This window comes from Branchiostoma lanceolatum, chromosome 11, assembly GCF_035083965.1.
Source record: "Branchiostoma lanceolatum isolate klBraLanc5 chromosome 11, klBraLanc5.hap2, whole genome shotgun sequence".
NCBI classification, from domain to species: Eukaryota; Metazoa; Chordata; class Leptocardii; order Amphioxiformes; family Branchiostomatidae; genus Branchiostoma; species Branchiostoma lanceolatum.
Window position 1 is genome coordinate 3308473 of NC_089732.1, and position 21679 is coordinate 3330151.

General features: G+C 41.4%; 2 protein-coding genes across 2 annotated transcripts; one reads left to right on the forward strand and one right to left on the reverse strand.

The window, feature by feature from the left end:
* Positions 1-452: 452 nt before the first annotated feature.
* On the forward strand, positions 453-4515 carry LOC136445404 (alpha-ketoglutarate-dependent taurine dioxygenase-like; the record flags this gene model as incomplete). The annotated part of the gene is made up of 4 exons (XM_066443397.1): positions 453-801; positions 1923-2062; positions 2615-2770; positions 3180-4515. Coding segments are annotated over 4 exons (828 nt in total), but the record flags the coding sequence as incomplete, so codon positions are not given.
* Positions 4516-5369: 854 nt separating this feature from the next.
* Positions 5370-20312, reverse strand: LOC136445403 (ceramide glucosyltransferase-like). The gene is made up of 9 exons (XM_066443396.1): positions 20180-20312; positions 14378-14522; positions 13663-13765; positions 12609-12710; positions 11150-11262; positions 10522-10700; positions 9985-10071; positions 9155-9344; positions 5370-8580 (listed from the first exon to the last, which is right to left on the reverse strand). Exons 1-9 carry the CDS (start codon positions 20284-20286, stop codon positions 8416-8418), a joined length of 1191 nt encoding a protein of 396 aa, XP_066299493.1. The 5' UTR covers positions 20287-20312; the 3' UTR covers positions 5370-8415.
* Between the last annotated feature and the right edge of the window lie 1367 nt (positions 20313-21679).

Consider the following 21679-nt stretch of genomic DNA (forward strand, 5'->3'; position numbering starts at 1 on the left):
TACTTCACAGAGGTTTGTGTCATACAACCACTTGTTATTGTAGTCTGTGTTTCGCAAACTCCGCTATCCCGGTGAATAATAGCCCCTCCCCACAGAGTTCTAGGGTCTGACCAGTGTTGGGCGGCCGCTATGACTTACAGTACTTAGACTTGAGGTCTCCCGTGTCGTCCGGCACATGATGCAGTCAGGTTGGCCCAGCAGGCTCGATCAGCAGCCATCCTCCTTATATCCCTCCAGTTCAGGTTGACTGCTTGGAGGTCCTTCTTGATTGTCTGTCTGTAGTACATCCTGGGGCGACCTCTGTGCCTCTTTCCCTGTGGGGTCCACTGCAGGACTTGGTTTGCCAGTCTGTCAGGTACGAGCCTTGTAGCATGGGCTAGCCAGCATACAGCTATGCCGCTATATATAAGCATGATTCAATCATGTTAAAGTTTTGTATCTTTGCACAATAATTAGGAGCAGAAGTCCGGGGCATCGACTTGAAGCAAGAGATTCCAGCGGAAGTCATCGAACAGATCAAGAAGGACGTCACGAGACATCGCATCCTCGTCTTCAAGAACCAGGGCACCGTCAGCGGCAGCCGCCATGTCAAAATCAGCCACTGGTTCGGAGAACTGGAATCAACGTTCTACAAGCATCCGAAGTCGCCACATCCCGACGTGTTTCGGGTGTCGAATGACGAGGCAGAAGGATGTACGGGGGTGGGCCGGACAGGCTGGCACATCGACGGCAGTTTCCAGCCGGCGCCGTTCGGCTACTCCCTGTACCACATGGTGTCAGTGCCGAAGCAGGGAAACACAGGTACGAAATACAATCCTTATTGACACAAAAAAGTACAGCGACTTTCGTACAGGTCCTCTACAACTATACATACAAACAAACAAGTGGATACAAATGAATTAAGCTACGTACAGGTCAATGAATTGAGTCATACCAAAGACTTTATAAAAATGGTACATACTTCTGAAACAGTATGGAAGTTAAACACACTCCACTGCCAGTGGACTAGCCCCCTGCTGCAGTGATTGCACCACAGTGTGGCCCAGGGCTATGAAACGGAGATGGGCACCGCCCTATACACCTTATGGTGTGGGAGGATTTTAACTTTAACTAACAGGTCAATGAATGAATGTGTCAAGTTTAACATTATTACAGAATATAGCAGATACCCCTTACTGTGTTTAGATACAGTAGGTAAATATCACTTCGCAGGCATGTATACGTAGCGCATGTGCAGCAGCAGCTTGTCATGATCATATTACACTGAAGGACCTGAATTTACATCTAGTTGCAAGTGTTTTTTTAACCTTCTCCCTGCTGCCTAACTCTGTAACCAATAGGTAATTGGGTGCCAAACGGCTACTTCAGAGTGCGTGAGGTTAAAACTATCCAGCAAAAATGCCCCTACTGTACTGCAATGAGTTGAGTTGAGTTTTATTTAGATTCACAATTAGCCTCATAAGAGACTATTCTTCCTGTGGTCTATTTACACATTACAATCGGGATATACAAAGACATACAACGTGACAGTAGAGGACAAAAATAACATAATTCCTTAAAAGCAATGATTACAGTCCAATTATTTTCTAATAGCCGCCGGTCTTGTTCCACAACTGAGACATTCTGTAAAGAAAGCGCCTTTTCTGCGAGTTGGATTTTGGTTTTGGAAGTCTGATTGTGTTTGTTCTGGTTGAGCGTGTTTGGTAGCTGTGGATCTCTGACTGGAATGTTAGTTTGTTGTACAGGACCCTAGGTTGTTTGGTGAGCATTATTCGTCTAAATGTGGCAAGGCTTTTGTGTTGAATTCTGTCCCTAACAGTCAGCCAGCCCACGGTCTGCAGCATGCTGTCCACATGTGTGTCACGATCACAACCAAGAGCGAGCCTTGCAATAACACTGTACTTGGTGATGATGTGTTTCAGTGTTTGCACCGCTAAATGAGGTGGTTTCTGGACTGACAGAGGAGCAGCGATGGCGCTGGGAGCGGCTCTGGATGGTCAGCGACCGCCGAAGCGGACCGGTCCACCCCCTGATCTACAGCCACCCACTGACCGGGAATAAGGTCAAACTTCCAGAATATTTGTTTGTTTGTCATCATCATCATCATCATCATCGGCCTCCTTCCGTTTGAACAGACGATGGCACGCGCCCCCTCCTGATGCAGGTTCTCCGGTGGCTGTGCAGTCCGATCCGCGAGTGTTTGTTTGTATTGCATGATTATATGTTGTATGTTGTCCTCAAACAGACACGGAACTTCCATTTAACATCCTACATTTGTATCCTAGGGAAAGCCCTACTAAGTAACCAAAGCTAGGTAATCCTTAGTCAACGCCGAGTTACTACAAACTGGGACCCGACCATGCCCAAAAATTGCCCGGTAACGGCAGGGTGTCCCACGGGGCTACGTAGGAGTGGCGCCCGAAAGTGAAAAAAAAAACAGCCACAAAACTACCCCGCCAGGCCCCTTTTTCCAATTGTGACCGAAGTATAAGTGTTTGCACCACACACATTACAAGTAATAGATACAATGCATTGCCTGAATACGAGATAGAAAATACAATTAAAAGCAATGAAGTAACTCTGCTGTTGTTGACTTGTCCTGCGTTTCCAACAGACGCTGTGTTTCCATCTGGGCATGACAGAGTTCTTCCTGGTCGGCCTGCCGCACGCCGAGAAGAGAAGAACGGAATGGAAGGAAACCAACCAGATTATGATGGAAATCCACCAGGAGTTGGTCAAGAACAACAAAGCCATTCAGTACTCGCACAAGGTACATGTATCCGTGAATAATTTCATAAGGGTGGTGAATGACTCACAAAGTTCTTACTAAAGAAAAGTCTGTACTAAATAACTCCAAACTTCATCAGAATGAAATGTAGATATAGGTGTAAGTATATATCAGTTTTCGTATAACATTTCCCCAGGTAATTAAGTATGTATTGTAGTACACGGAAAACATTAAAGATTATAAAAATAGGCCTAAAAGAGCACCAGATCTGATGGAAATGATTTATTTTTAACATATGATCAGAGGAGGTTCCTGAAGACATATGATCAGAGGAGGTTATTGAAGACATATGATCAGAGGAGGTTATTGAAGATGAAGACCTTGAGCCTTAGGTCTGCAATTATGTACCTTTGAATGTGTTATCTTATTAAACCAGTTCATCTTGTTTCAGTGGGAGGTTGGAGATTTCATCATCTCAGACAACCTTGCGGTGGGGCATGAAGCCAGCCCACAAACCCAGCTTCCAGTGGAGCAGGTGGGGCTGAGAGTTCTACACAGAACTACAGTCAAGGGAACGGTTCCACCCAAGAAGAACTATACCGTAGAACCACCAGCAGAACATCAGGAGCTATAGAACTACTAGCACATTAGGACTATAGAACTATACATAACTAGAACTACATGAGGACTATAGAACTACATGACTAGAACTACATCAGGAGCTATAGCAACAGTCAAGGGGACGGTTCCACCCAAGAAGAACTACACATTAGAACCACCAGCTGAACATCATAACGTCGCTATAGATAGGGGGTTCTTCTTAAATTCAACATAAAGCGCTGTCTGGCCCCCCATGCAGACCCTCTTACATACTGTACAATGTGTGCAGTTTCCAGTTTTTACAACATACCTTGAAAACAAAAGGAATTGGACTTTTAAGCATGAAATTTTATCTATATAGTACCTACAGTTCTAGCATGCTGCTAAGAAAGTATGCAAGATTTAGAATGTACATGTAAATCACATTTTTTTTTGTTTACAAATGCTGCTACTAGTAGCCAATAATGTGTTTGCGTTTAGATGTGTGTTTAGCCAAAAATCTAACAATTTCTTAGGACAAGACCTAACCACGAACCAACTTCATGAGTTTATCCATGGATATGTTGATGAAGGTTAGATATCCAGGTCATAAGATATACCAAAAACAGTTACTCAAGCAACTGGATGCAAATTTTGAAACAGATGTTTCAGACAGTATCCGCTGTCTTTCGTCAGTGACTATAAGGGAAGAATGTCCATAGCTTCATGAGTTACCCTGTTCATCCACAAACAGCAGATAACAAACAGACCTAAATATAAAAGCTATCGAAAAAAACGAAACTTCTTGGCGAAGGTGATAAGATCAGACAAGCAGAGACTGCAGACTGAATCATAGTGTTGTTGTGTTAATGTCCAGTTTTGTCTTTGTTCTTGCACTGTGTGTATAGATCTGATTTGTAAGATCAATGCAATGTATACTTGGGTATGAGCTCTTAAAGAAATGATGCTTGATAGGGCAATGTGGAGTGAAATATGTAGTACTACTTCTTGTTTGGTCCTGGCTGATACAGGCCGATAGATGATGATGATATGCATATTTCTGCTATGTTGATTCAAATGAACAAAGATTAAGACTATTATTCGTTATGGAGAAATGTAACATTTTTAATAGAACTACGCAAACAGAGCAGCAAGACTATTCACAGGTACTACATTAAGCTTCAATCAAAATAAATATACACAAATCATCCTAATCACTCAACAAATGTACAGATCAAGGATTCCTGAGTAATTAATAATACACAAAGATGCCGTCTAAGACGTGAATGATATACGATAGCCCATCACAAAGCTACTACATGTAATTACAAAAGATTCAGAAAGACACACTATAACCCACACAAAATACGTCAAAACTGTGGCTTTCTCACATATATGTGCATACAGGGAAAAGTTACACTGATCAATATTGGTTTTCCTTCTTGGAGCAATTTTTGAAATCCCTACATGTTATTCTTTATACTTACAACCAGGCTTTTAGCTAGAATTTAGAGACGGCGTCCAAAATAGGGGTGGGTGGGGGGCAGAGCTTTCCAATGGGCTCTGTACACATGTATATTATATGGATCAGATTGGTACCCTTGCATGTCAATGAATTTTCATGATGTCCCAGGAAAAAATGAGTGACTGTGTGTGTAGGGAACACATGTAATTACCAGGGATACTGGGTGTCCTCTGGGTGTCGCCTGCAAAAAGGGGGAGTTTAATTTCGTTTCCTTGCTATGGCATAGGGCATCCAGAAGACGCCCTGACACCCTGCTAGCTAATAGTGATAGTCACCTTACAACTGTAATCTGCATAAAGTTGTACATCGATCTCCATGTTTTACAACTATCATGTTCATCTTTCCACTCTTAAGTTGAAAAAAATGTTATGTCTGTTTCCAAATCTCACGAAATGAAGACACTAGAATGTAAAATACATTTGCCATTTCTGCAGCTGGCATATGGTTAACTTGTACACCATTTGGGGGGGGGGGGGGCATACCTTAGCAAGGCTGCTTTTATGTACAATATACTCCCTGTGTCAATTTCAAGATGTGTACATGGCTATGGTATGTTTATTTGCACACAGGCAGGATAGCTTTCACAAAAACACAAGAGCACTTTGGTATCAATAACATTAACACTTAGTACTTGTTCAATATATGTACATGTTCATTGTCAAGTTCTTTACACAGGCATTGGTATACAAAAGTCTACTGCGAATTGTACGCATGTCATTTTTTATGAATATTTAGCCTGTTAACAGTGAGAGGGATGAACACACAACATTTAAAATTTTCAGTTCATCGAAATTCAATTAGGTCTTTACACAATGACAGTACTGTTTTGCCATCGCTTTTCGTTTTCATGCATCAATACAGAATAGTAATGAGTAGGCTTGTTGTAAGATACTGAAAATGCCTTTAAACGTTGCAGGGATTTGATTTCACGGTAGCGAAAAAATGGACTGTACCTGGTGACTTTTTCTAAAGCGTTTTGAAACAAAACGACAGAACAAGCATTTTCCCGGTGGTTTAAAGTTCTCTGTGAAGAATTTCACCGCAACAATTTCAACAGTTACATTACATGCTAGGCACATTTCATTTGAGACAATCTAAAAACAATAATTTACATCATTCCAATATATGCCACAACGACGAAAAAAAGAACTATTATATGGTAAGTCAAACACCACAATGGATATGAACTAATATGTACAGATGTATGAAATACATGTCACAACAGAGTTTCAACTTAATGCTATAGATTTCCCACATTCAAAGGTTTGAATGGTAAGCAAATATGGCCATACTAGCTCGATTGTATGGATGACATCCTCTAAACAATTCTCAAGACAGACGTGTGTTTACCTTCTCCCTGTTGCCTAACTCTGTAACCAATAAAGGATGGGGGGCCAAATAACTATTCTCCAAGCAAAGGCTTCGATCGAGAGGGGTAGACAAAACTACCCCTCTCGATCGAAGCCTCTGCTTGGAGAGAACCAAATAACTACTTTCAGTGTGCTAATGGTAAATCTAAAAAATGGACAAAAAAAAAAGACGCCTAAATTCTGACATGAAAATGCTCACAGAGGTTGTAAAAAATAAGTGAAATTTCTTGAATTATGGCATTGTCACCAATTTTGCCTTTAGTTCCGAGGGGGCATAACCCTGCTTTTTAACCTTCTCCCTGCTGCCTAACTCTGTAACCAATAGAGAATGGGGTGCCAAACAGCTTCTTCAGTGTGCTAAAGGTTAAAATCTGTCAGGGCATTTGGATGTCATCCTTAAAATCAAGTCTGTGCGGCCTAATCAGACTCTAAAAAAGGAGAAACTGACACTACACATACATGAGCTTTAGATACAGACTGATACCAATGTACAACCATGTAACACATTTAGGCCTATATGACATTGTATACTGCCATTATAAATACAACTTAGCACATAAGACGTACACAAAACGATGGTAGGAAATAATACTTATAATCAAGTTTACTAATTAAAAATGACCTTGGCTTCCAGGTGCTGATGTGGCACTTTTAATGCCGCCTCAAAAATAGAACATGCCAAAATACTGTGATTTCAAAGTATCTTGTGCATAAACCATAGCAGCAGTACCTTAAAAAGACAATAAATAGGTGAGGTACATTATATATTGTAATTTCATCATTTTTGAAATGTTACACACATAGGAAGCTTGCATTCTTACACATACTATAAAAAAAATAATGGAAAAGAAAAATAATTCTAGATAACACAACATTGTAATTTACAGGTAGTAACTGAAAGATGTACACTGCATGGGTAGTCCTTTAAAAATCTGATTATTGTTAGTTATGACATCTAAAAACACAAAAAAAGAAAATCTTTTCAAATTATGTTAATTTCTCTTTTCTCGGACACTATGAAAGTCTTTCCATCACAGTCTGTTTCCGTTGTTTTCAAAGACCTGACCATAAGAAAAGCTGGCAGTGGTTTTCCCGTCTTTCGTACCATCAAAGAATAAATCAATTGGTGAATGCATCAAGATGCAAAATATAGCATACACAGCAACAAAATTCTACATGTACAGATAGTCAGTGGCAAGAACATTTACAACATAGAAGGCTGCATGTTTTCCCACGTGCACTTACTTAGTAACTGTAACATATACATGAAGCTTCTTTAGTTTAAAAAAAAAAGTGGTCTATGGCCAGATTCACACGCAAGTTTTCAAAGTCGACTAAGGGCTGTGTGTGAGGAGCTTTGGGTCGCTCAAGTGGAATTTTCCTACTAGGCAAACGCTACTTGAGTGGCCTAGAGTTCTCCATACACAGTCCTGAGTCGACTCCAACTCGACTGAAAACGTGTGTAAACGCAGCCTACTTAGGGGGATGTCTGAGTATGTTTTGAAAAGTTACTTCATACAATGTTTATAACATAGCACATAGAGCTGTACTTTCCTATGGTGTACTGAAGCCTTGTGCTTCCCAGTTTTCATGATTCTACATTTAATTTTGTCCCACATGTTTAAAACCATTTTCCTTTTGTCATTCAGCCGAAGCCCGTGTATCAAGCTGTATAACTAAGCTCTAAAATGCTTGGAAAGTTTGTCCTATATGAAGCTGTTGTGCTCTACCATACTTGAAAATAAGTAACTTCTGCATTTGTACACACATATACGGACACCAGCAAATCTTGGCAGCAAAGAGTTTCAACATTTCAGCTTCCGGCCTTATCACAGTCACAAAAAAGCACCACAAGTACTGCTGAGTTAGTACTAGCCTCTACCAGGCTCCAGAGGCGGCTGGAAAGAGTAGAAATTAGCCAAATAGAAAGATAAAACATGCAAGTCTGCTAAAGGGTCACAGTTTGTCGCATGGCATATTATTGGACCCTCTCTGTAGCCGACTCCCTTAGCATACTATTCACTCTATTTGGCCAATTTCTACTATTTTTCCAGCCATCTGAGGGGCCTGGTAGAGTCTAGTTTAATACCACACTATCTGTACTGTTTCTAAACGCACAGTTCTCTTGCACACACAGGCTAGTATAGTTTCACACATTGATGCTAAGTCTGTCTCTAACTATCTTTGATGAACTGATACAAAAATAGACCTTATCATACTTCTTCTGCGGTGCCGCCGCATCTTAACCGGAACTTGCCGGTCTTCCATTTGATGCTGCGCGACGTCGCGCCGCGTAAAAACCACCAGTAGGTCAAGGTCTCTCGCAGAAGCCAGGCGATGAGAAATTCAAATTTGTTGACAGAAGTGGCGCCCATCATCTGTGGTAGGGAGGAGAGTACTGATTAATTCACTAATTAATTCACTGCTATATCAATTTCCCATGTACAGTCTGTACAACCTGGACCACTTGGTGGGTGTAGCACATGTGTTGCTTCAAGACCACACTATGTTCTGGCTTCAACATAATAATATTATTTCTTTGTATATCAAAATCCGGATTATTTTTCACTATTTTTATGACCTGCTCTCTATATTTGCAGATATAGTTGATTTTGTAATGTATTGTACTGTTGTTGTTTTTAGTGTGTACAACTTGCAATAAAGGAAGATATGCCTCTGTTTTGACCTCGCTTTCACTTTGTGATAAACCCAAATAAACAAATTAAGCGCTATTAAGTTGTACGGACTACAAAATATCTAAAGTATCAAAAGTACCAAACTTATCAACCACGGATTGATGTGTTCAAAAATTCATACTTTCCTAGAACTAACGTAGAGTGGAACTCGTTCTCATTAAGTACTGTGGGAGGATTTTCACTTAGATAGTTTTAAACAATGCTTGCAGGTCAGATCTAGATGTGCAAAGATTATACATGTCACAGCACCCCCTACCTGGCAGGTCCTGAACTGCAGGTAGTCAGAGATCATCCAGGCTGTGACGTGGAAAATGAAATAGGTGACAGGGTCCCAGAGGAAGAGGTGGTTGAAGGCCCAGCTGCAGATCAGACCCAGGAGGAAACACTCCGTAAACGGCTCCCACATCGCCAGGAAAGGGATCATCGTCACTCGAAGCTGCGTCCACCTGAAGGGAAACAAGGAAATTACCTAATAGCAAGTACTAGGCAAGTTATTAGCTAGCCAGAACCTGTGCAATGGCCTAGTGGGTAGAGTGTTTGCCTTGCAAACGGTAGGTCATGAGTTTGATCCCCGGCCGAGTCATACCAAAGACTTTTAAAATGGTACCTACTTCTTTCTCTGCTCAACACTCAGTATTTGGGAAAGAGTATGGAAGTTAAACACACACCACCACCAGTGGACTAGCCCCCTGCTGTAGTGATTGCACAAAGTTGTGGGGCCTAAGGGCTATTGAAACAGAGATGGGCGCTGCCCTATGCACCACCGGTGTGGGAAGGAACTTTGACTTTACTATTAGCTAGCAGGGCGTCAGGGCGTCTTCTGGCTGCCCTACACTAAGAAAGCATAGAAATTAGATGCCTCCTTTTGCAGGGAACACCCATAGAACACCCTGTTTTGGATCCATAGTACATGTACATACACATCTTCATGCAATTAGCAGGCTATTAGCTAGCAGGGCATTGGGGTGTCTTTTGGACACCTTACACAATATCAATGATAAGTATCACTAGTTTTTGTAATACGAGCAAAACAGAATTTTAATAGAACAGTGAGAATAAACTTTAAGTAATATGATGATGTCGCACCTGCTCATCCTGGAGCTGAATGCTCTGATGGAGTACGTCCCACAATTCTGCTGGGCAACCTGGTTACTCATGGAGGCCTTCAAACCCCTGTAACATAAAGGATGATTATGAATATGATACAGGAAACATTAGGGCTACAGTAGAGTAAAGGTAGGTAAAGGTAGTCCTATAGCCTTTTTGATGCCGTAGGGGCAACAGGTTGTTATCCACTGTGTTTAGGGCACGGTATTGGAAGGTGCCGTTTACCTCCCCAACCAAAGTCAGGTACCGATTTTTTACACAAATTTCCTCACTTCACTCAGCTAAAAATGAATACCTAGCTTTGGTTAGGGACGTCCCTCGGATAGGACATTAAATGGAGATCCAGTGTTAGAGGAGAGCCGCACTTTGAGCACGTAAAAGAACCCACCATACTTATCGAAAGGAGTGGGGCTGAGTGGATCAATAAATCTGTTCAGTACAAACCTGGTGTGTTATGCCATGAGGTGGTTCACCGGGTATGCAATACAAACGACACAAAACAGAACAAAAACCCACCTATCTACCACTGCCTTGGCCATGAAGTAGTCCTCGGCCAGGTACTGTGAGAAGACCTCCAGGCCGCCCGCGTCGTCGATGACTTTTTTACTCCAGAGACTGGACATGCCGGTCACACACAGGATCCCAAGCACGTTGGCCGAGGTGTACATCCGGGCATGCGCTGTGCCGAAATACACCTGCCGACATCAAACAAGAGGTTAGTGCTAACCATTCTGTGTTCAGTAACAAAGCAAATTTCCTACCTGAAACAGCCGACCGTTTCCAAATCTTATCCAGATGCTTGTTATAAAAAGCATGCATATGATTAACTGCTATTTTGGCATATTTTATTACCTGGATGTCTAACCTTCATTGATACAAGGTTAGACATACAGGTATGTCCCTACCAGGGATTGATGTGTTCAAAAATTCGTATTTTCCGAGAACCATACTCGTAGAATGGAACTTGTTGTCATCGAGTACAGTAGGAGCATCCTCACTAAATATAGCTTTAAAGAACTGGGCGTTCAGTGTAAAATAACCAGCTGCTGCCACGTCGTGTGCCTGCAAAGCTGGTGTGTTATGCCGAGTGGCGGTTATACCGGCTACACAGATACAGATTCAGATCCATCTGTACAGTACTCACCTTCTCAAGCAGGCTGGAGAACCCTTTCCTGTCGCACACATATGGCATCTGGTGCACCACTCCGACGTTGTCTGTCATGTGCCCAGCCATGTCTGACAGGGTGTCTCTACTCACTGGGAGGAACAACACAGGTACAATCTCAGCACTCTGGAGATTCAATTAATTTATCGACCTATTTTACAATTTGCTCATTTTTTATTTTTGAAATACAGTTGTGATGTCAACAAGGGCTAAGCCATGTCTGACAGGGTGTCTCTACTCACTGGGAGGAACAACACAGGTACAATCTCAGCACTCTGGAGATACAATTAATCTATCGACCTATTTTACAATTTTTATATTTTCTATTTTTGAAATACTGTTGTGATGTCAACAAGGGCTAAGCCATGTCCGACAGGGTGTCTCTATTCACTGGGAGGAACAACACAGGTACAATCAGTCCCTGTTACGTGTAGAAGTAAAAAAACAAAAACATCTTTAATCTTGAACTTTAACAGAATCCTTGCCCTGAGGCAGTTTCTGGGTGTGAAATGAGTGTCTATAGATACTTCTGATGCCACTCCTTTCTGTGAAAATTAACTTTAACGTCTGATATACTGTAAATGCATTTAAGATAAAAATTAAAAATGATAAAAGTGTTTGCTGTGGATTTCAGTTCGTGGTTCAAACAAGGTGGTCAGCGGGCAAAAGACAGCACAAGCTTACTCTACGACCCTGTTCATATGAAACCTATCATAGCCGGTTGGGGTTGAATCAAATTACAGAGTTACCAGGCTAATCTAGCCGGCTATCCTAGCCTGATATGACAATCAACCAGCTACATACGTGTAAGGGTTTTAACAGGGCAAATAATATCATTTAATCCACCTCAGGAGGATAGGACATTTCTTCCTAAAACCCTTATTTAGCTGGTCAATTTGCTATGATAGGATTAATATGAGTCTAAACGTTTTTCTGGTGGTTTTCAGTTCGCAGTGATAAGGTTACTGCAAAAACCGCCAAAAATAAACCATGGCTAATATCAAATGCATCTACAGTATCCTTATCTTGCAGGAAATTTTGGGTGTGAAATGAGGAGTGCACATCATGTCATGTCCTGAAACAATATCTGTATATCTAGGCCAATATATCTATACATCTATGCAAAAAAGAATCTGTGAAATAGCGATTTGATTGTATAAGACATTCATCTCCTCATCATGTAATTGTATAATATACGACTCCCTATTGTATCTCCGTTGATATCATCTACCTTAATTTATTTGACAATATTATATACGTAGTGCCTTCATGTAGTTTGAAAAGCCTAGAACCTAACCATTGTATAGCATAGAACCTAACTATAGCTTTTAGTAGTTTGATGTACATGTAAGTAGCCAGTAATATTTCATTATTGCCTTACATTGTACCTGTTGCAATCGTTGTGCAATAAACTTTGACTTGACTTGACTTGACATACCTCTGATGCCACTGTCGCACACCCAGATCAAGGGGAACTTGGACGCTCGATAGCCCGGCATCAAGTTGTTGATCTTGGGATTGATGCCAACGCGCTCCCCTCCTGCCATGCAACAGAGAACCGGGCATTGGTAAAAAAAGTAAAGGTAGTCCCGTAGCCATTTTGAGGCCGTAGGGGCAGTGGGTTGTTATTCACTGTGTCTAAGGCACGGTTTTGGAAGGCAGAGCCCAACCCTCACTGTCCACTGTCTTTACTTCACCAACCAAAGTCAGGTACCCCTTTTTACACCAGGTTGGAGTGAGGAACGTTGTGTTAAGTGCCTTCCCCAAGAGCACAAGAACTAGATTGGTGAGATAACAGGATTCGACCTAGGACCTCTGGGTTCCGGGCCAAACACCCTGCCGTCACGCCACACGACCCCACTGACAAGTCATGGCTAAACTACAAACAAAGTAGGTACTCATTTTCACCTGAGTGGAGTGAGGGAATTGGTGCTAAGTTCCTTTCCGAAGGTCAACATCAGGACCTGTCAGGGATCCGGTTACTCAATACCTCCAGTTTCTGAGTCAACAGTTTATCCTAACCATCAGGCCACCAAGCCATTGGTGGCCTTGAGTAGTATGTATGGGGATCGATTAGCCTCCATTGCAGACTCCTTCCAGTTGTTTTCTTTTTCAAGTTACAGTTTTCTTATTTACTATTACATTTTTTTCTTATCGCTGGCCGGGAAGCAGTAAGAAAAAAAATGTGATTATAATAAAACTGTAACTTAAAGAAGAAAACAGCTGGAAGGAGTCTGCAACGGAGGCTACATGTAGGGATCGATGTTAGAACCAGGGGTTCATCTAAATCGGGAAAGAGGGGCGCTGCGCCCTCTTGTTTCAGCCCAGCGCCCCCTTGCGGAATTCCGATTTTAGCTTAAATCCAGCATACAGCCTTCCCTCAGCGATCGATTCTTCCATAAATACATAGAATTCGCTCCCTTGCCTGTGTGTGCTCCCTCTTATTCAATTTTTCTAGAAAAAACCCTGAGAACGATTCAATTTTTACTTACCAACAAATATCTGACAGGGTACTGAGGGGAATTCCTTCTTTAACTGCTGCAGCAGGTCCAGAACTGGGTCTCCGTCGTCTTGGACACAAAATAAAATCTCAAACTGCAGAGAAAAAACAGAAATGTCATCATTACGTACATGATACTAATACGGATGGTACTGCTTCAGCACAGTTAGGAATATATACCGGTACAGTACCGCAAAAATTATTTAGGTATGGGTCCAAAATACCAAAACATCAATGTACTCATGATTTGAAAAAAAAAACAGGTACCTTTCATGATATGAATCAAAGTAGCAAAGGCTTATAATTAACAGTAGAAAGAAGCCCTGTCTTTCTAATAAATGTTTTCTAACTTGTTCATCAAAAGTTGAAATACAAAAAACATTAACCAGCCTGGTTGTTGACTTGGTGGCCCCTATTTAGACATCTGTTTCTTTTTTTCACATTCATTTTCATCTATTTCTTGTAAAAATACGCGAACCGAAAAATCAAATTATTGAAGTTAAATACATGTATTACTAGTTTTACTGTAGTTAGTACATAATTGTTAGTCTCCAAGCAGAGGTCATGGGGCAGAGCCTCACCGTTTTATCATATGCCTTTTTTTTTCGCTGGCCCCATGTATGATAAAACAGTGACACTCTGCCCCATGAACCCCTGCTTGGAGAGTACATAATTGTACTTATGTCGCAATCTGTAGAAGTACATACCTGTGGATAATCTAATTTAAAAAATGTTTCTAGGTTGCTCCTGAGGTTGGGGTCCGTCCCCGTGAGAGGCTTGAGGATAGAGACACCGGGAACCTCAGTCTTCATGAGGAAGGCTGCGGGAGGGGGGCGGTGCAACTTGTACCTCCTGGAATAAAAGGATAAATTATGGTTAAGTTTAAGGTAGTCACTTAAGCCTTTTAGAGGCTCTATTGGCTCTATTGTGTCTAGGGCACGGTATTGGAAGGTGGAGCCTGACCCTCTCCTTCTGCCTTTTACCTCCCAAACCAAAGTCATCTACCCATTTTACACCTGGGTGGAGTCACTGGGGTAGGGAATATTGTGCTTTTCCCAGGGATACAACATTGGGGGCATGTCAGAGGATTCGAACCCAGGACCTCTGGTTTCTGGGCCATACACCCTGTTGTTAGTAATCGTAAGTACAGGTCCTGGAGTACCCCCTATAAAGCTAGTAGGGGTGGGTACATGCACATGATACCGGTACAAAACTGCAGCTAGTTATTTCTTGATGGACCAATCTGGAAGAAAAAGGCCAGAAAAAAGCCCAAACATGTCACAACTCGCATACATTGCATGGTTAGAGCAAATGCGACTACCATGATCAAGGTTAAGTTGACTGTGTGACCAGCTAGGAAGGTCATGGCTTCTAAAGAATTGGTCCAAAATCTCGGGTAGGCAAATCTAGTACCTCTTGTACGACCTAGGCTTGTCCTAGCCTAGATGAAGTGTATGAATTGAAAGTTTTTTTTTGTGGAAAGGGGGGGGTCATCGGCTACCGATAGAACAGCCTGGAGGGCACTCGTATCAAGAGCTACTACAGCCTTTGAGGAAGAAAGGAGGCAGCGGCTACATGCTGCAACGGTCAAACGCCATAGGACAGCAACAGCAGCAATCCTGACAATGGACCACCAGTGTGCGATGTGTGGATGCCCGTGAGCCTCAAGTTTCAGGCTTGGAAGCCACATGAGGTCACATCCCCCGTGAGTGAGAAACACTGACGGTCATCTTCGACTTCGAAGGACTACCAAGAAGAGTGGGTGGGGAGGGGGGCTTGCATGACTGCTGTCATCATGGGAGCACTCGGCAATGATGACCTTCATTTCACACAAAACAAATGAATCATGGAGCAACAACATTGATTATTAATTAGTTCACTCAATTCTCTTCAGCAATCAGAACTGAAGTCATTGATGAAGGTTTAAGACATCAAGGTAATAAGATACGGCAAAAATAGTTACTCAAGGAACTGGATAAAATTTTGATATAGCCAGACGCTCATCAGTGACAGGAAAGGACCGGAATACCAGAAATTCAGAACTAAAGTTGTTGGTCTTCTGTTATCATCATGTTATTATCCAAACTCAGCCCACACCTAATTTATTGATTCTATGATTTGAAACTTAGGAAACAATTGACGTGCTGAACTAGAAAATCAACATGAAAACATGACAGAGCCTGAGGGGGAACACTGTACCTTAACTGCATGTAATGCCAATGGTGCAATGATTCTGAATGCCAAGCTCTAGAACTAGTAGAAGTCTAAACGTTTTCATATTGTATTAATATTCCTGCTAATTTTTCACTCAAAAATGTCAAAGATTACCAAGGAAATAAATTGATGAGACCAGGGCTGTCTCCATCTTTTAATTCTTGTCCGTCTCATCTTTTAATTTTTGTCTGGGTTGTACAATGCAGGTCTTGTAAGCATGATTTATTAATGGTTGGAAAGGAAAAGGCAGAATTTGATTGAATTGGAATTTAGAAGCCAATGTTGTTAATCTTCCTTGTTCAATCTGTCATTTCCACTGATGAAAATACATCTTCATAATTCATTGTCATGAAGTTCAGATTTTTTGACTGATGAGGTGAAATCTTTCTGTCCCAACAAGCAAATTACTGTCCCGGGACTGAGGTCACTGGCCTGGGTGTGACCCTACATATGTACATGCACATACTACATGTACCTGTACATCTGGGAGAGTCAAATCAAATTATCACCAAGTGTCCATGTTAAACTATCATGGGGTGGGGGGGTGTTGTGCTACACTTCTGTAACCTCCCCCTATCCTGGCTATAGCCTTGATTAGAAAGTAAACCTCACTGTTTAGTGCTAAACTGATATTTCGTCCTTGTATGTACTGTAAATGCATTAAGTTTGCGTGGTTTTAATTTCGCGGCAGGGAGAAAATTGAGTGTTAACAGTGGTTTTAAGTTCGCGTTTGAGACAATAGTAGACAAGGGGGTAGGAGGGTAAAAAATATTGCGGTAGTTTTAAGATCGCGGCCAAGAGATAACCGCGAACATAAAACCAACGTGAACATTTCTGCATTTACAGTATCTGAAAAAACTCTCTTCTTACAGGATGTAAGGGCATAACCAATTAACAGAGAGATGCCAGCAAACAAGTCATGCTGACCCCGTCACACTGTCTGAACACAACATCACACTTCAGGCAGGGCTCTAGGTTCATTTTTGGGAATAGGTGCACCTATTAAATCTAAGATGTTAGCAAAAAATCAGGTGCACAGAAAGGATTTCAGTAACACATAAAACAAAGTATATAGCATTAAATGTTGTATTGCTTTATCTGTACTTAAATTTGTTCTGTATACTAGACTACATGTACAATAGGTCCTTTACCCTATAGCCCTAGGGCGTTAGGCTGCCTACCCTATACATGTTAAGCCTTAGGCTGGCTACACCCACAATCAAAAATTAGGTGCACAGCTCCAATTTTGGTGTACAAAAGTGCACATGCACCCAGTATGTATAACATACTGGTTGAGTGGGTACTAGTAAGTTAAAGGATGGGCGGATTGCTCGTATATGTGGATTTGGTACAGCCCTGCACCCCCCTCGGATTTTGTTGGCTACCAACAAAATCCTTGGGAGGGCGGGGCTGTACCAAATCCACATAAACTCGCCCCGCCCATCCTTTAACTATTACGCGTCTCTCTAAGTCTAACCCAATGCCACGCTGGACTGGTGGGATACTATGGAATTGGAAGGCACTGTTGCCAGCTGACTGGTAATACTAATAGTGCTGTACTCATTGAGTTATAACCGTTGAAATATACAATACGTACAGAATATTAATAGACTAGGAAGTAAAGAGGCACGACACACTGGTAACCACACTTATACGACATATGATAAATTGATTTTGTGTATTAAGATGTAATGGCAGTTGTTCATTGATCATAACTTCCCTGGGCCCCCAACTTTTACTCACGCGATCACCACACGAATAGACTGTGATTGTTTGTACATAACAATGTATTGCTACTACAATTAGTACAAGACAGAGATGTCACCAGAAATGCAGAGAATGTGTGCTTGCGGTAAAACCACCCAAGGCAGCATGCATGATTATGCACAATGGTGCTGATCGTGTAGATTTCATACCACGATAATCAGAAAGACAGGTTTACACATCTTGTATCTGCAGCAAGTTTAGTCTTTGAGGGGATGTTTTAGGTTGCAGGTGCAGGTTATGTGTGTCTGTCTCAGTTCATTTGCTTAGTCCCTTTTCTCAACCAGGATAGACATATAATTTATTAAAAACGTTTTATTGTTTTAATTGACAAAAATGGTTTCCATGTGGTACTTAATAAATCTCTGATTGGGGCCGAGCAAAACTAATAGCATGTTTCTACTAGTAGTTACAGTCTTAAAAAAATTAGGGGCAGTACAATTAGGGATTTTCTTCTTTTACAAGTTTGTCACCTATCATGCCAGGAGTTAACAAGATAAAGAGGACCTTATCTAGATCTGTTGAGTCTGTTGTTATCATCCCCTTTAATCTCTCCAGCGATCAGAATATCAAATCATGTTGGATAACTATTATGCTGTAACATTTCCATAATTTAGGGATCACAAATTTCATGATGTAACAGCTCTGTCTCTCACAAGTGGCTGAGGAAAGGAAAGACAATGGTTGACAGGTTTTGTTAGAGGCAGACGGATAAAGGGAAACACAACGTTTTGTTTTTACTTGGCCTTCCTGATTACCATATGATGACCTGGTTTAACAGACCACACCCACTATGTTGTTATTGTCCTCCACGGACCCGTACATTTGCATTTGCCCACTGATGTGTTCATCATCACAAGGACATTCTTGATCATCATCCTAATCATAGTAAATGTGTGCAACTCAGAACGATTTGATTGTTCTTGCCTTAGAGCTACATCAATTTAATTGATTGTTTTTGACACCTTTCATCTGAAAGTTGAAGCATGATAGCAACAAAAACAACACATTTCAACATTCCAATTTCTACACCAGTTTTACATGTAATGATGTTTTTTCTGTGCGAAATTGTATATTCAATATTGTCTGACATGTCTGATACTGATCAATGATATCAACCCAAATAAAACCTGATTTGAACATTCAAACCATCTTACTACTGTCCCCATGTATATCATACATTCACCTGATAAAAAAAAAATACTCAATTGCAATAGGGTCCATGTTGATTCCCTGATCATGACTTGAGTGCCTGACCTGGCCTGGGTAAACCCTGGCATGAATAATGGGGTCAAATCTATACCAGTATTTCCAATCACAGTACTAAATGTTTTTCTCACAAACAGCGCCATTGTTGTAAATAGTAAAAGCTGGGGGTGGTGAAATCCACAGGCAAACGTGCTGCAGTTTGAGATGAATGAAACTAATCACTGTGAACTCGCTAATTACATGTATAGTAGAAAGGTAAACAGGGGGATTGTTGTTGTTTATCTTTTAATCTAAGTGACAATAACCACACCCATTATCCTATTACATGCCCATTCTTGGCTAAATTGTCAGCTTAAAAACAATCTGCTTAGTGCTAGATAATATATGTGTGTGTGTGTGTGTCTCTGTGTATGTGTGTGTGTGTGCGTATGAGCATTCGATGGTGGTTTGTGCTATGTAGAAGGGCGTGTCTGTGTCTATATGTGTGTGAGTGCATGTGTGTGTGTGTGGGGGGGGGGGGGGTAGTGGTGTATATGTATGTACTTGTGTCTGTGTGAATGTGTGTGAGAATGCATGTGTGTCACTGTGTGGAGTGTGCTTATCCTTATCAGAACACCCCTGCATGTTTTTTTTAAAGTAAGAACCACCAAGATGTCCCAAGGATGAGACCACCCTAACTCTTCTTGACTTAGGATTATCCTTGAGACAAACATACACACCGAGATACTAGTAAATTATTACCCGGACCTCATTATTGATACAACAGTCACTATGATTATGGACACTAGGGTTTGACTTTGAGTCATGTTCTGCCTTTGGTTTTACAACGTTTCCATACATGTGGCTAGCTAGTCTAAGCACACATGGTCTTTTAGTACTACCCTGTATAGGGAACTAGGACGAGTCTAAAGTGTGTTGTATTTTCCGTAATGAAACGTATTTCAGCCCAAACGGTTGGCTGTCCATACGGAATTGTGTTTTGGGTCCAAATTTGTGCCGTGCCCAAGAGAACAGTCATGTTTCTTACACAACACACAGGCCCGCTTCAACTCTTAACCTCACACCGGCACATGAAAGCCTTCTATCCTTGAGGATCTATTCCCACGTATACAAACAGAGCTCCAAAAACAGTATAGTTTTGTTGGCTAGAATACCCACAACAGTTTTACAGGACCGACCGACATGCCGTGCACACTAAGGCCCCCGGCGAAAGGCGGATCATTTGAACACGACTAGGAACATCAGAACACAGTCGTGTGTGAGAACGGACCAAAAACCTCTACAGACATGCTATCTACGTACGAAGGAAAACGTCTACTTACCCATAGATAAGTGCTATAATGTGGGTGAACCATATTAGACAGAAACAGCCGAGAACTAGCGCGGCCACGACGTCTGCTACACCCACCGACATCATCGGGTCCGCCATCTTTCTTCTGTAAACAACCCACAAACCACCGCGCAACCCGACCTTGTCACGGAGAATGCCTCCACTAACGGGAGGCATGGTTAGACAGTTCCAACTTACAGAATTACGTTTTAAATATATTTTACTTCCCACAGACTTTACCTTACTGTAAAATTTATAAAACTTATGTATAATAATCAATTATGATTATCGATTTGTTATCAGAAAACGTTAGTAGAAGCTAAAAAAAGTAGCGTTGTACTTTTATTGAAAATAAGTAACGTATCGTGTTTGCGTCATTCCTGTAAATAGTTCAAAAGGGTGTTCTTCCGGTGTGGTATTAGTCATAGGCACAGGGTGCACGTCATGCGTATCACACCATTCAACTTTTGTTTAAACAACGTGGCTGCGCCAGGTATCGGGCGGCACTGCCTGTCACCTAATACACACATCAACAATGCCGCCCCAACGGACTCTGTTTTCATAGGAAACGCCACACCTGGCAACGCACATTCCCTAAAAATAGCATCACCAAACATTGACCATCACCGTCTCGTAGCCAGGGTTTTCATGGGGGGTGGGGGCTTGGGGCGCGGAAAATTAAAAAAAAAGAAGAACCTTCTGATATGGCATTTACTGTGTTTTAAGAGGATTTCAAATAAAGAAATCAGAGACAAAGTGAGCAGTTTTTCTTGGATTCCAGCCCCGCTGGTGATACAAATAAGTCCACATTGAAAAAAAACAACCTTGGACGTTAAAATGCGGACCTTCGAGCGTGTAAAATTTAAAAAATTGAACCTTCTGAAAGGCCATTTCATGTGTTTTTGAAAGGGTTTCAGAGAAAAGAAAAATCTGAGACAAATTAAAGTGAACAGTTTTTTCTAGGATTCCAGCCTCTGTGGCCTTGCCGCGGGTGATACAAATACGGTTGGCCTTGAAAAATCTTAATCTAAAAAGCGGACCTTCAAGCCTGTGAAAGTGGACCTTGAAGCCTGGGGGCGACAAATCTTGCATCGACAATGGTGTCACAAAAGCCCCACCAACAAGTCAAATATTAGACGTACGTATAAAGACCCTCAATTGCCGCACTAAACAAGATAAATGTATTTTTAGTTGCAGTGACTTATCTGACAACAGCGGTTTAGTTTATAGCTTCTTTCAAGTTGTTGTATGCCATTATCACTTTATATAAGAAAACGTCCTTGGCATTTTCCGCAGCCAGCAATACTGCTTAAACTGACTCTTGTTTAAAAGACAACGACACACCATCAACTTTCTCACTGTTAAGAGTAATCGACCTTTATTACAGAGGACCATAGAGCTCTTTAATAATAATAAGTTTATTGCAAATTCATGCCCGAAGGCTAAATGCAAATAACATACATAAAAGAACAGTGTACAAAATAAGTATAAA

Bases quoted from the DNA above. Each gene is read 5' to 3' on its own strand.
- LOC136445403 (XM_066443396.1), bottom strand. From the start codon at position 20,286: ATGGCGGACCCGATGATGTCGGTGGGTGTAGCAGACGTCGTGGCCGCG. The intron at 10,701-11,149 runs GTGAGTACTGTA...TGATGTCGGCAG, and splicing joins TCTCCAGCCTGCTTGAGAAG to GTGTATTTCGGCACAGCGCA. The intron at 10,072-10,521 runs GTGGGTTTTTGT...TTTATGTTACAG, and splicing joins GCCAAGGCAGTGGTAGATAG to GGGTTTGAAGGCCTCCATGA.